We start from the raw sequence: 12,031 nt of genomic DNA on the forward strand, positions 1-12,031 counted from the left end.
AGTATTTTGGCCAGAAGGGACTGAATGATGACAAAAAGAATCAGTGATCTATGTAAATGAGGGCAGTCTCATTTACAAATGAGAGCTAGTGTGGCTGTGGTTGAGTGGTTTCTTTTTTAGTCACATTGTTTTAGCAACATCAGTTTTCTGGGAATCCCTGCCATCTGTGTGATCACCTATCTGTTTACAACCTTTGTACCTCTGAATCTGTAGTGAAAATTCTTACATGCTCTATTTCCTACTCCTGGCCACCAAGGAGGAGGAGGAGGTTTCATTAATTTTCATTGCTTGGACTGGGAGTAAATGTGCCCTACAATTTTTCTGGGCTAGAAGCAAAGTTCAGCTTTCTCTTAAGCTCAGTGTGTCTGATTCGTTAATCATTTAGTTTAGCAAATAGAAAATTATTATAAAAATAACTTCCAAACTAGTTTTATGCTTTTATTTGTGTCCTTAAAGTTTTGGTCTCTTTAATTAGGATCACGTAGGATTAAAAGATACTGTTAATCACTTTTCAATAAGCAGAAGCTTCATGTGTACATAGCTGTTGCAGCAGCTGTATAGCTCAGGCCACACTTCACTCATGCTAGTTTCTATAATGCTGTTAGAAGATAAGCAGAATACCAGTTTGCTAGCCAGTGATTTACTTAGTCTTGCATAAAAGCTGTGTTTGTATGAAAATTGGAGTTCAGTGTAAAATACATTATTTTAAATGTTGATTTTGTTAATCCAGCTACCACATCCTATATCTTATATTAGGGAGAGAGCAAAAATGGATGTATGAAAATAGAATCACACAGTCACCTAGGTTGGAAAGGACCCTGGAGATCATCTAGACCAACCGTTCACCTAGCACAGTTCCCACCTACAGCATATCCTTAAGCTCCAAATCAACCCTACTCTTGAACACCTCCAGGGATGGGGTCTCCACCACCTCCCTGGGCAGCCCATTCCAACGCCCAACAACCCCGTCTGTAAAGAAATGCTTCCTAATATCCAGCTGAACTTTCCCTGGCACAACCTGAGGCCATTCCCTCTTGTCCTCACTTACTACTGGGCTAAAGAGACTCATCCCCAGCTCTCTGCAACTTCCTTTCAGGTAGCTGTAGAGGGCGATGAGGTCTCCCCTCAGCCTCCTCTTCTCCAGACTAAACAATCCCAGTTCCCTCAGCCACTCCTCATAGGACACGTGTTCCGGACACGTGTTCCAGACCCTGCACCAGCTCCGTTGCCCTTCTCTGGACACGCTCGAGTCATTCAATGTCTTTTTTGTAGTGAGGGGCCCAAAACTGAACACAGTCATCGAGGTGCAGCCTCACCAGTGCCAAGTACAGGGGTAAGATCCCTTCCCTGTCCCTGCTGGCCACGCTATTGCTGACACAAGCCAGGATGCCATTGGCCTTCTTGGCCACCTGGGCACACTGCTGGCTCCTGTTCATCTGGCTGTCAATCAGCACCCCCAGGTCCCTCTCTGACTGGCAGCTCTCCAGCCACTCCTCCCCAAGCCTGTAGCGCTGCTGGGGGTTGTTGTGGCCCAAGGGCAGCCCCCGGCATTTGGCCTTATTGAAACTCTGCAGTTGGCCTCAGCCCATGGCTCCAGCCTGTCCAGGTCTCTGCAGAGCCTCCCTACCCTCGAGCAGATCAACACTCTCACCCAACTTGGGGTCATCTGCAAACTGACTGAGGGTGCACTCGATCCCCTCGTCTAGATCATCAATAAAGATGTTAAACAGGAGTGGCCCCAAAACCGAGCCCTGGGGGACACCGCTCGTGACCGGCCGCCAGCTGGATTTCACTTGGTTCACCACAACTCTCTGGGCCCAGTCGTCCAGCCAGTTTTTTACCCAGCGAAGTGTGTGATTGTCCAAACCTCAAGCAGCCATTGTTGCCAGGAGAATGCTGTGGGAAACGGTGTGAAAGTCAAGGTAAATTACATCCACAGCCTTTCCCTCATCCAATAAACAGGTCGCCCTGTCGTAGAAGGAGATCAGGTTTGTCAAGCAGGACCTGCCTTTCATAAACCCCTGCTGACTGGGCCTGATCATCTGGTTGTCCCTCTTGTGTTGCATAATGGTATTTAGGATGTGCTGTTCCATCAGCTTCCCGGGCACTGAAGTCAAGCTGACAGGCCTGTAATTTCCCGGATCATCCTTCTGACCCTTCTTATATATGGGCGTCACATTGGCCAATTTCCAATCTGTCGGGACCTCCCCGGTCAGCCAGGACTGCTGGTAAATGATGGAAAGTGGCCTGGCGAGCACCCCAGCCAGCTCCTTCAGCACTCTCGGGTGTATCCCATCTGGTCCCATAGACGTGTGTGTGTCTGTGTGATGCAGCAGGTCACTGACTGTCTCCTGGATTGCAGGGGGTCGTTCTCCCAGTCTCTGGATTCTGGCTGTGGAGGCTGTATTTCATCAATACAACTAACCTTGTTATTAAAGACTGAGGTAAAGAAGGCATTAAGCACCTCAGCCTTCTCCTCATCACTTGTTACCAAATTTCCTCCTGCATCTAGCAGGGGATGGAGACTCTCCCTGGACTTTGTTTTGCTACTGACATACTTACAGAAACTTTTCTTGTTCTTGATTGCTGAAGCCAGATTAATTTCCAGCTGGGCTACAGACCTCCTGATTTCCACCCTGCATAGCCTCACAGCCCCTTTGTAATCACTGTGTGTGGCTAGCCCCTTCTTCCAAAGGCTGTAAACTCTCTTTTTCTCCCTGAGTTGCAGCCAAAGCTCCCTGTTCAGCCAGGGTGGTCTTCTCTGGTGTCGGCTTCTCTTACAACACCTGGGCACCGCCTGCTCCTGAGCCATTAACACTTCCTTCTTAAAGAGTGCCCAGCCTTCCTGGGCCCCTGTACCCTTCAGGAGAGTCTCCCAGGGGATCCTTTCAAGCAGGTGCCTAAACAAGACGAAGTCAGCCTGTCTGAAGTCCAGAATGTCAGTCCTGTTTAGCTCTCTCCTGACGTCTCTAAGAATAGAGAACTCTATTTCATGATTGCTGTGCCCTAGTCAACCTCCAACCTCCACGTCGTCCACAAGCCCTTCTCTGTTCACAAAAGGAGATCCAGCAGGGCACTTTCCCTGGTCAGTTTACTCACCAGCTGCATCAGGAAGTTGTCTCCCACACATTCCAGGAATCTCTGGGACTGGTCTTGTTCTGCCGTGTTGCATTTCCTGCAGATGTCTGGGAAGTTAAAGTCGCCCACAAGAGCAAGAACAAGCGATCGTGAGATTTCACCTAAGTGCCTATAAAATATCTCGTCCATCTCTGTGTCCTGGTTGGGTGGCCTATAGTAGACTCCTACTACAACATCTGCCCTGTTGGCCTTCCCCCTGATTCTAATGCAAGGACACTCAACCCTGTCTTCACTACACCCGTGCTCGAAGCAATCCTAACAGTCCTTAACGTACAGTGCCACCCCACCACCTCTCCTTCCCTGTCTGTCCCTCCTAAAGAGCTTGTACCCATCAATTGGCACACTCCAGTCATGGGAGACATCCCACCATGTTTCTGTAATAGCAACAACATGGTAATTTTCCTGTTTCATCACGGCTGCAAGCTCCTCCTGTTTGTTACCCATGCTGTGTGCACTGGTATACATGCACTTCAGATGGGCCGATGTTTTGCCCCCTTCCCCCTTCAAATCTAGTTTAAAGCTCTGTCTATGAGCCCAGCTAACTTCTCATTCTTTGAATTTAAAAGAAACTGATTTTTTTAGAAAAAGAAGCCAATGGTTCCTTGTTCCCAAAGATCATATACCCAGTTTTTAAGGCATTCAGATACATTAACTGTCTAAAGAATCCATTTTCTTTAGGTATCTCTCTGCATAAATTAATAGAGATAGGCTGTTAGAACTCCTGGGGGAATTAGTGACAGTGGAAAGATGCTTTGGTAACTTTCACTTTGTACTTATGACCATTTCTGTATACCCAAAACCTTTGAAATCTGTCTCTTAGGGAGGTGGAGGTCTTAAGTAGATGGTGTTTTTTCTCTCATGGCTCTGACTTCTAGACAGACATGGGAAAGTGGGCTATCTTGGTTTTTCAGATCTTTTTCAAGACTCAGTGAAGAATATGCTCTCAGCCTGTGAAGTATGCAAAAATCAGAAGTAGTTCCACCAAAAGCTGTTTCAGTTTCAAGAGAATTTCAGTTGAAGAGAATTTTTGAAAGTTCCTCAGTTTTGCATCCCACCATTCAGCTGTCTGTATACTGCGTAAATGTTTCTCTAAAGTAGTGTGCAGTACCTTGGTTGTCCAGACAAATCAAAGATTACATATTCCAGTTCTATATGTGGTTTGGAGTACCAGGTCCTTGAAACTTGAGACAGTCAAATTGGTATTGGTTATTTACATTATTGAATAGATTGGCAGTAAGTACCTGCCTTAGTGTAGGCACTTCTCATGTCAGGCTTTTTTGACTTCTGTAGAATCAATGGTTTCTAATATTAACAAAAAAATAAATACCTCATACCTTTTTTCCTTGCCTTGCCTTCCCCCTGGCTGTGTGGTCTCTCCCAGGGGATGATGATCTGGAGGCACTGAAAGCCAAGAACATCAAGCAGACGGAGCTGGTGGCTGACCTGCGTGAGGCCATTCTCCAGGTGGCACGGCACTTCCAGTGTGTGGATCCCAAGAACTGCAGCATTGTGAGTGGCAACAGCTGGATCTGCACTGGTCTGTGCTCCGGGCATGAGTGTTGAGTGTCCGCCACAGGACAGGGCTGTTCAAATGCTCCTGGAGTGCAGGCTTGAGAAACGACATGCCAGGTCTAATGGGTGGAGGATGAGGGTTGCTCAACCCATCCTTGGTGGAGGAGGACTCTCCTGGGAGGTTTTCTGCCTGCTAGCAGGAAAAGGTTTGGGAACAGGGGCATGCAAGCTGTGGCAGATCAGCTGGGAGTCATCTGTTGCTTTTCATTCCTCTTTGCTCATCATCCACGTGCATGCTAGGATCTGACTCCAGACTACAGCATGGAGAGCCACCAGCGGGACCACGAGAACTATGTGGCCTGTTCCCGCAACCGACGACGACGAGCCAAGGCATTGCTGGACTTTGAGCGCCACGATGACGATGAGCTGGGCTTCCGCAAGAATGACATCATTACGGTGCGTCAGCCTATGAGATGGGGACCAGGGCAGGCCCATACAGACCCGATTTGTTTGGGATGCTGCACTGCTCATCTTCAAGGAAAGAAGGGAGGAGATCAGCTCAGAGCCCAGTTAGGAGTCCAGAGGAAGCAGCTGGCATTTCTGGGTCTGCCTGGGGATGTGGCAGTGTGTTCCTGTGAGCCTTGTCTTGTGGGTCATTCTCAGTTCAACCACCAAATCCCTTTCCTGGGTGCCATGCAGCTGAGCAAAAGATGGATTTGGTCTACCTGGGTGCAGGTTTAACACTGCACACTAAGCTGTGGTAAGACTGTAAAAGCATCCATTTATGTTTTAGCTGTGAGCATCCCATCTGAAATTGGGGAAAACAGGGGTAACATTGCATTTGCAGTAGCTTTTTGCCCTTGAACGCCCTGGGCCAGGTGAGAAGAGAACATTGGCAAAGCAGCCGAGAATAAAACAGTTCCTCATTGTGCACACACAACTGAGCAGCTGTAGCCCTCCTGGCACTGCACTCTTCAACCACTGTTTCCTGCTCCCTGTTTTTCAGATCATTTCCCAGAAGGATGAGCACTGTTGGGTGGGAGAGCTGAATGGACTGAGAGGTGAGAGCAAGATGGATTGCACTGGGGGGAGGGGGGCCAGATATGGAGCATCCATTCTTCCACAGCAACTGCTCTGGCACATTTGCAGCAAAGGCTTTGCCAGTCAGCCAGAGCATCTGCCAGGGACAAGGGAAATGTTAAAGCAGGGTATGAGAGCAGTGGTGCAGCTACCTGATTACTTCCTGCAAACAGCAGGTTTAGGCTCCATCCTCCTGTCACAGGGTGGTTCAGTGCATATCATCTCTCCTGCTTGGGAGCAGTGTCCTGGAATTGGCTTCCTCTTTCAGTTGCCTTAATTCTTGTGATTGAGGCTGCTCGCTTCCTTCTTTGGGGTTGGACCCTGTGAACTCTGATTTATTCTCAACTTTCAATGGGCTCTAGTCTTGTCTGTGTAGGGGTTTCTCAGTGTCCATGTCAGGCTCACCTCTTTGTCCACTCTTTGTAGGTTGGTTTCCTGCAAAATTTGTGGAGATCTTGGATGAGCGGAGTAAAGAGGTAATTAAAAACCCCCTCAACAACCAAAAAAACCCAACGTAAAAATAGAGTCCTGTCATAACTGAAAAAATGTAGTTGAAAACAGCTGTATATTTCCCTCCTTGAATCTGTTTGGTCTCTCTGGCTGTTGAGCACTTAGTGATGTGATCAGGCAGCTCATCTTCCTGAACCTGTTTGCTCAACTTCCTCATGATGACCAAATGGAGAATGGGGGCCGCAGAGGGCTGCAGGGGGTAGCTGAGTGTGATGCCTGGGCTTGCAAGGGCCCTGGAGATGAACTTCAGGAAAGCTGAGAAAGCAGCAGGCTGGTACGCAGGAGGATCCTGTGGGTGGTGTTTCTGCCTGCTCCCCACTGTGCTCTCTTCCTCCTTTGAGGCTGTGCCTGTGGATCCTGCTTGTGCTTTGTGGTCACCACAGTGGTTCTCCCCAAGCAGCTGTGCTTGGGGGCACTCTGTCTCAGTTCCTCTCACAGCCAGCAGTGGTGAGAGCAGATACCTCTCCATGGCCCCAAGGCTGGGGTGACAGATAGGAGACTAACATCGTCAGCTGCTGGCCTAGCCAATTTCCAAGTGGAGAGAAGGCTCTGTTCTCCTTTCCCTCCTCAGCATTTGGAGAGTGAGGAAGGGCAGGCTCAAAGGCTGAGACCCTCAAGAGAAGCCCCTAGAGCTGACATCTCACTTGTTTCCTCACCCCCTTCTCAGGGCTGGTTCCTTAGATGCAGATCACTTCTCTGTATAAACACACCCTGTACAGCTGAGCAGTTCTCCTCCCAACTTTGGAAATAGAGAGGATCCCACTCTTCCTAATTTGGGAATATCCTTCATGTTAACAGTGAGTCAGGGTGATACCTCAAAGTATCAGCTGACCTGGGACTTCCTGTCTATCCCCATGTCTTGACTTTTAGCAGCTTACAGAGTCCCAGAGACCCTCAGTTCAAGTCTCTCTCCTTACCTTACCTGCTCAGCCAGCATCACACCAAACCACAACATTTCCTACATGCTGAACGCTGCCAGGATGGTGCTGGGGTCACCTGTGTGGTCTCCTGGGCACCACCTAGGCACAAAGGTCCTGATGTCCTGGCAAATCCATGGGGAGTAGCACTGAACATGGTGCTTTATGCAAAAGCCAGAAAGAGCATAAGGGGTTAAGGAAGGGAAGGGCTGGTAGGCAGCTGGAAGTGGAATAGGTCTGTGCAGAGAAGCTGCAGGTGGACCACCTCCATGCTTTGCATCCTCGCCACTATGCTGAGAGCTGGCTCTTCATGTTCCTCAGTACTCCATTGCTGGAGATGACTCGGTCACAGAAGGGGTGACGGACTTGGTGCGAGGAACGCTGTGTCCAGCCTTGAAATCCATATTTGAACACGGATTGAAGAAGCCATCTCTGCTGGGAGGGCCCTGCCATCCCTGGCTGTTCATTGAAGAGGTGAGATGTCTCAGTTCCCCCCCTGGCGCTGTGTTGACAAAGGACTTGGGTGAGGGGGCTGTAGGGCAGAGGGTACTGACTGTCCCTCTGCCCCACTAGGCTGCCAGTCGGGAAGTGGAACGGGACTTTGACTCTGTGTATTCTCGCCTTGTGCTCTGCAAGACTTACAGGTAAGGCCACTATTCACGCCAAGCAGCTGGGGCTGTGCCCTACGCCTGCACGCTTATCAAACTGCTGCTGGGAAGGTGGAGACAGTCTGCCCCATCCTCCTCATGGGGTTGTGTCGGCAGGCTGCTGTGCCTGTGTGCGTTTGGGGCTGACAGTGTCTCTTGTCCCCTTCCCCAGGCTCCCATGTTCACTTCTGGGGCTGTGTCTTGATCTCTCATGGCTGCAGGGTCACCTGTGTGCTCAGCAGTAGCAAGAGAGCTGTTGGGGTGTGGAGGGGGAAAGGTCTGCATGTGCCTGGCATGGCTCTGGAGCTAGCTAGGTCTCTGCTGTGATTTTTGTAGGCTCGATGAAGATGGAAAAGTCCTCACTCCAGAGGAGCTGCTTTACCGGGTGAGTGCTGCGCCCAGCCAGAGCCCAGCTCCCAGTGGGGTGAAGTTTCCCATGGAGAGTGATGCCCATTTCTAAGGTCCTCAGGTCTCCCAGACCTTCCCTGATGGGAAGGAGTAGAGACACCAGGTGCCTGGGAAAAGGCAGAGTGAAGCTATCAGGAAGTCTGGGCCCCTCTGATGTGAGCAGGTGGCACTGGCTGAGGGTGGGGAGCTCTGGGGAGGGTAGCATTTGGCTATGTTGCTGAAATGGCTGTCCAACCCAGCCTAAGACTCAGCTGAGAAGGTGGTAGCCACATCTTTCTTCCCTGCAGGCGGTTCAGGCTGTGAACATGACACACGATGCTGCACATGCGCAGATGGATGTGAAGCTTCGTTCCCTCATCTGTGTTGGACTCAAGTGAGTGATCCGGTCCTGATATCCCCAGCATTGTGGGTGCAGGGAGCTTGGGAGGGGGCAGAGCGGGCTCAAGGGCAGCAGTTGTTTCCATCTATCCACTGCAACCTCTGAGTGGGACCTGCTCCTTTCTTGTTCATCATGCTGGCCTGGCTCCTGACTGGAAGAAGTAACCCTTAGGGCATGGAGTGGCTCACACAAGTTTCCTGGGTTATCCTGTTCCCACTGGGGATAGGACTGTGGGTTGGGGTCAAAGCTTGGGCTGAAAATAAACTATCCCAAAGAGAGGGGGCTTATTTCCCTAGGTTCGGGCAGGTAACGTGCCTCCATCCCATTGCTGCAGTGAGCAGGTGCTGCATTTGTGGCTGGAGGTGCTGTGCTCAAGCCTGCAGACTGTGGAGAAGTGGTTCCATCCCTGGTCGTTCCTGCGAAGTCCTGGCTGGGTGCAGATCAAATGTGAGCTGAGGTGAGTTTGTCTTCATGGGCCTCCCCAGGGTCTGGAATGGATTTCTTCCTCCTCTGCAGGAGATGGCCCTTGCCATGGTTGGCTTTGGATCCTCTCCAGTGAGTAGCAGCATGGGCTGCCCAGACATCCCCACTGCAGAGATTTTCTTCTGTGTGCTGAGGCAGCAGCAACTGTCTAGACAGTTTAATGTGTCGCACTGTGCCTGCCTGATCCAAGAGTAGAGCTTGGCTCATGGGTAGCTGCCGTGACAAGCAGGCAGCCTCTGCCTGCCTATCAGAGCAGCCTCCTGCTGTGCCCTGCACCTGCTCTGATGGAGACACTGCCTTTTTTCCATCCCCCTACTCCACAGGTCCTCTGCTAGGCACCATGAGTCCAATCAGGGAATGTGCTAGGGAGACTGTCACTAGCCAGGAAGGAGTTGCTCACTGTCTGACTCCTGGTTAAGCATGGGCTAAGACGTTGGGCTAAACGCAGCTTTAGTGCCTGAGCTTGCACAAAGCACGTCGCCTGGAGCCCAGGGTGCACACCCACGCCGCGTGCTCCTGGCCCTCCCCGTGCTTTGCAAAGCCAAGTCCAGTCTCAGGGAGCCACAGAGCAAACCCACCACACCACTGCTCCAGCCTTGCTGCTGCTGCCATTCTGCAGGAACTGGCTTTTGTCTGTGCCACCCGGTTGCCTTCAGCCCCGGTGGGAGCACCTGTAGCCAGGAGCAGGCCTGTGTGTGCACACCTCGGGGTGCCCTGTTCTGTTCTCCTGGTGCTGCTGCAGAACGGAAGGAAGGGAGTCCCATCCACCTCTGTGCTGCCGTGTCCCTTTTCTCACAGCGTGGGGGCGGTGCTGGTTCAGCACCGCTGAAGGACTGAGACTGGGTCATGGCCGGGCCCGGGTTTGTGTGGAGCAGGAGCAGAGGCTTAAGCCATATTCCTCGCAGCCAGCTTCCTGTGGGGAGGGCCCCAGCTCCCTCACTGCTGCAGGAGTTGGAGGAGACCTCCACAGCAGAGTTTCCCCTGAGCCTGAAGGACTGACGAGCTTGCTGCCAGGAGGTACGAGCTGCGTCCCTGTCCTAGAGCTAGGTCCAGCGAGGGACCTCCGTGTGCCACCCATATGTGGCACTTGTGCATGGGGGTCAGGAGACTTCTCTTACTCCAGGGGAGAGGGGGCGCGGGCGGTACAGAAACTCTGAGCTGCTACTGGCAGAGGACTGCTTTCAGGAGAGGAACCTGCAACCTGCCCTTGCCAGCTGTGTGCGGCCCTCAGCCCCGTGTGCTTGTGGTCTGGCAGAGCCCGGGGCTGCCTGTGCCTCCCTGCGCTGCTCGGCCAGGCTCTGTAGGGTTTGCACTTTAGTCTCATCTTCAAGCTCCTCTTTCCAACCTGGGCTTGGCAGGATGCAAAGCCCAAAGAGGAAGGGGGAAGCAGGGAATGAATGGCTGGTGCTTGCAACACTAACAAGATACTTCATCCTTGTAAACTTCGTGGTGTGCTGGGGCAAGTTGAGGAGTGGGTGCAGTTGTGTGCCTGGGGCCAGCAGTTGTGGGCACAGCCTGGGAGTGTGATCTCTGGAGCTGTGGGGGTGTTACACCGCTCTCTTCCATTGCAGAGTCCTCTGCAAATTTGCCTTCAGCCTCTCTCAGGACTGGGAGCTGCCAATAAAGAGGGAGGTGAGTAGGGGGCATCTCTCATTCTCTTCCTCTGCCTCCTGAGAGGCTGTGGACAGGGCGGCTCTCCCTGCCAGGGCAGGCTGTGTGCAGGAGCTGTGTGGCAGCTCTGGCAGAGTGTGTTGCCCGCTCCTGCCCAGCTGGGGCAGGGGGAAAGGGCGCGCCCCTCCTTTCCCCGGTGCTCTCCAAACTGCAGGGCCTATCCCTGTCTCAGCGTGCAGGTGGGAAGTGCAGGAGGCTGCTCTGTCTGGCTGCCGTTGACCTCGGCATGCTCGGGCTCTGCCCGCAGATGCAACCTCCCCTTCTCTGGGTGCGGGGCACTGACCCAGGTCTCTGTGTCATCCTGCAGGAGAAGGAGAAGAAGCCGCTGAAGGAAGGGGTGCAGGACATGCTCGTGAAGCACCATCTCTTCAGCTGGGACATAGATGGGTGACCTCCACCCCACCCCATCCTGGGGAGCCTTCTCAATGGCGCACATTTCTTTCCCCCACCCTCCACCATGTCTCAGCTGAAGAGATGGTGCTTCACGAGCATGTCCTGCACCCCTTCCTTCAGCGGCTTCTTCTCCTTCTCCTGCAGGATGACACAGAGACCTGGGTCAGTGCCCCGCACCCAGAGAAGGGGAGGTTGCATCTGCGGGCAGAGCCCGAGCATGCCGAGGTCAACGGCAGCCAGACAGAGCAGCCTCCTGCACTTCCCACCTGCACGCTGAGACAGGGATAGGCCCTGCAGTTTGGAGAGCACCGGGGAAAGGAGGGGCGCGCCCTTTCCCCCTGCCCCAGCTGGGCAGGAGCGGGCAACACACTCTGCCAGAGCTGCCACACAGCTCCTGCACACAGCCTGCCCTGGCAGGGAGAGCCGCCCTGTCCACAGCCTCTCAGGAGGCAGAGGAAGAGAATGAGAGATGCCCCCTACTCACCTCCCTCTTTATTGGCAGCTCCCAGTCCTGAGAGAGGCTGAAGGCAAATTTGCAGAGGACTCTGCAATGGAAGAGAGCGGTGTAACACCCCCACAGCTCCAGAGATCACACTCCCAGGCTGTGCCCACAACTGCTGGCCCCAGGCACACAACTGCACCCACTCCTCAACTTGCCCCAGCACACCACGAAGTTTACAAGGATGAAGTATCTTGTTAGTGTTGCAAGCACCAGCCATTCATTCCCTGCTTCCCCCTTCCTCTTTGGGCTTTGCATCCTGCCAAGCCCAGGTTGGAAAGAGGAGCTTGAAGATGAGACTAAAGTGCAAACCCTACAGAGCCTGGCCGAGCAGCGCAGGGAGGCACAGGCAGCCCCGGGCTCTGCCAGACCACAAGCACACGGGGCTGAGGGC

General features: G+C 52.5%; 1 protein-coding gene across 1 annotated transcript in view; it reads left to right on the forward strand.

Moving 5' to 3' along the window:
• SGSM3 (small G protein signaling modulator 3) overlaps positions 1-11,204 on the forward strand; it is a 32,014-nt gene extending 20,810 nt beyond the window's left edge. Inside the window, exons 12-22 of the mRNA XM_026840983.1 lie at positions 4,520-4,647; positions 4,951-5,106; positions 5,657-5,711; positions 6,157-6,206; positions 7,479-7,631; positions 7,731-7,801; positions 8,141-8,189; positions 8,500-8,585; positions 8,926-9,048; positions 10,646-10,706; positions 11,053-11,204. Coding sequence (XP_026696784.1) covers positions 4,520-4,647; positions 4,951-5,106; positions 5,657-5,711; positions 6,157-6,206; positions 7,479-7,631; positions 7,731-7,801; positions 8,141-8,189; positions 8,500-8,585; positions 8,926-9,048; positions 10,646-10,706; positions 11,053-11,136 — 1,016 coding nt within the window. The 3' untranslated portion in view covers positions 11,137-11,204. The remainder of the gene's footprint in view (positions 1-4,519; positions 4,648-4,950; positions 5,107-5,656; positions 5,712-6,156; positions 6,207-7,478; positions 7,632-7,730; positions 7,802-8,140; positions 8,190-8,499; positions 8,586-8,925; positions 9,049-10,645; positions 10,707-11,052) is intronic.
• Positions 11,205-12,031: the final 827 nt, after the last annotated feature.

This window comes from Athene cunicularia (assembly GCF_003259725.1).
Source record: "Athene cunicularia isolate RWA chromosome 1 unlocalized genomic scaffold, athCun1 chr1_part2, whole genome shotgun sequence".
NCBI lineage: Eukaryota > Metazoa > Chordata > Aves > Strigiformes > Strigidae > Athene > Athene cunicularia.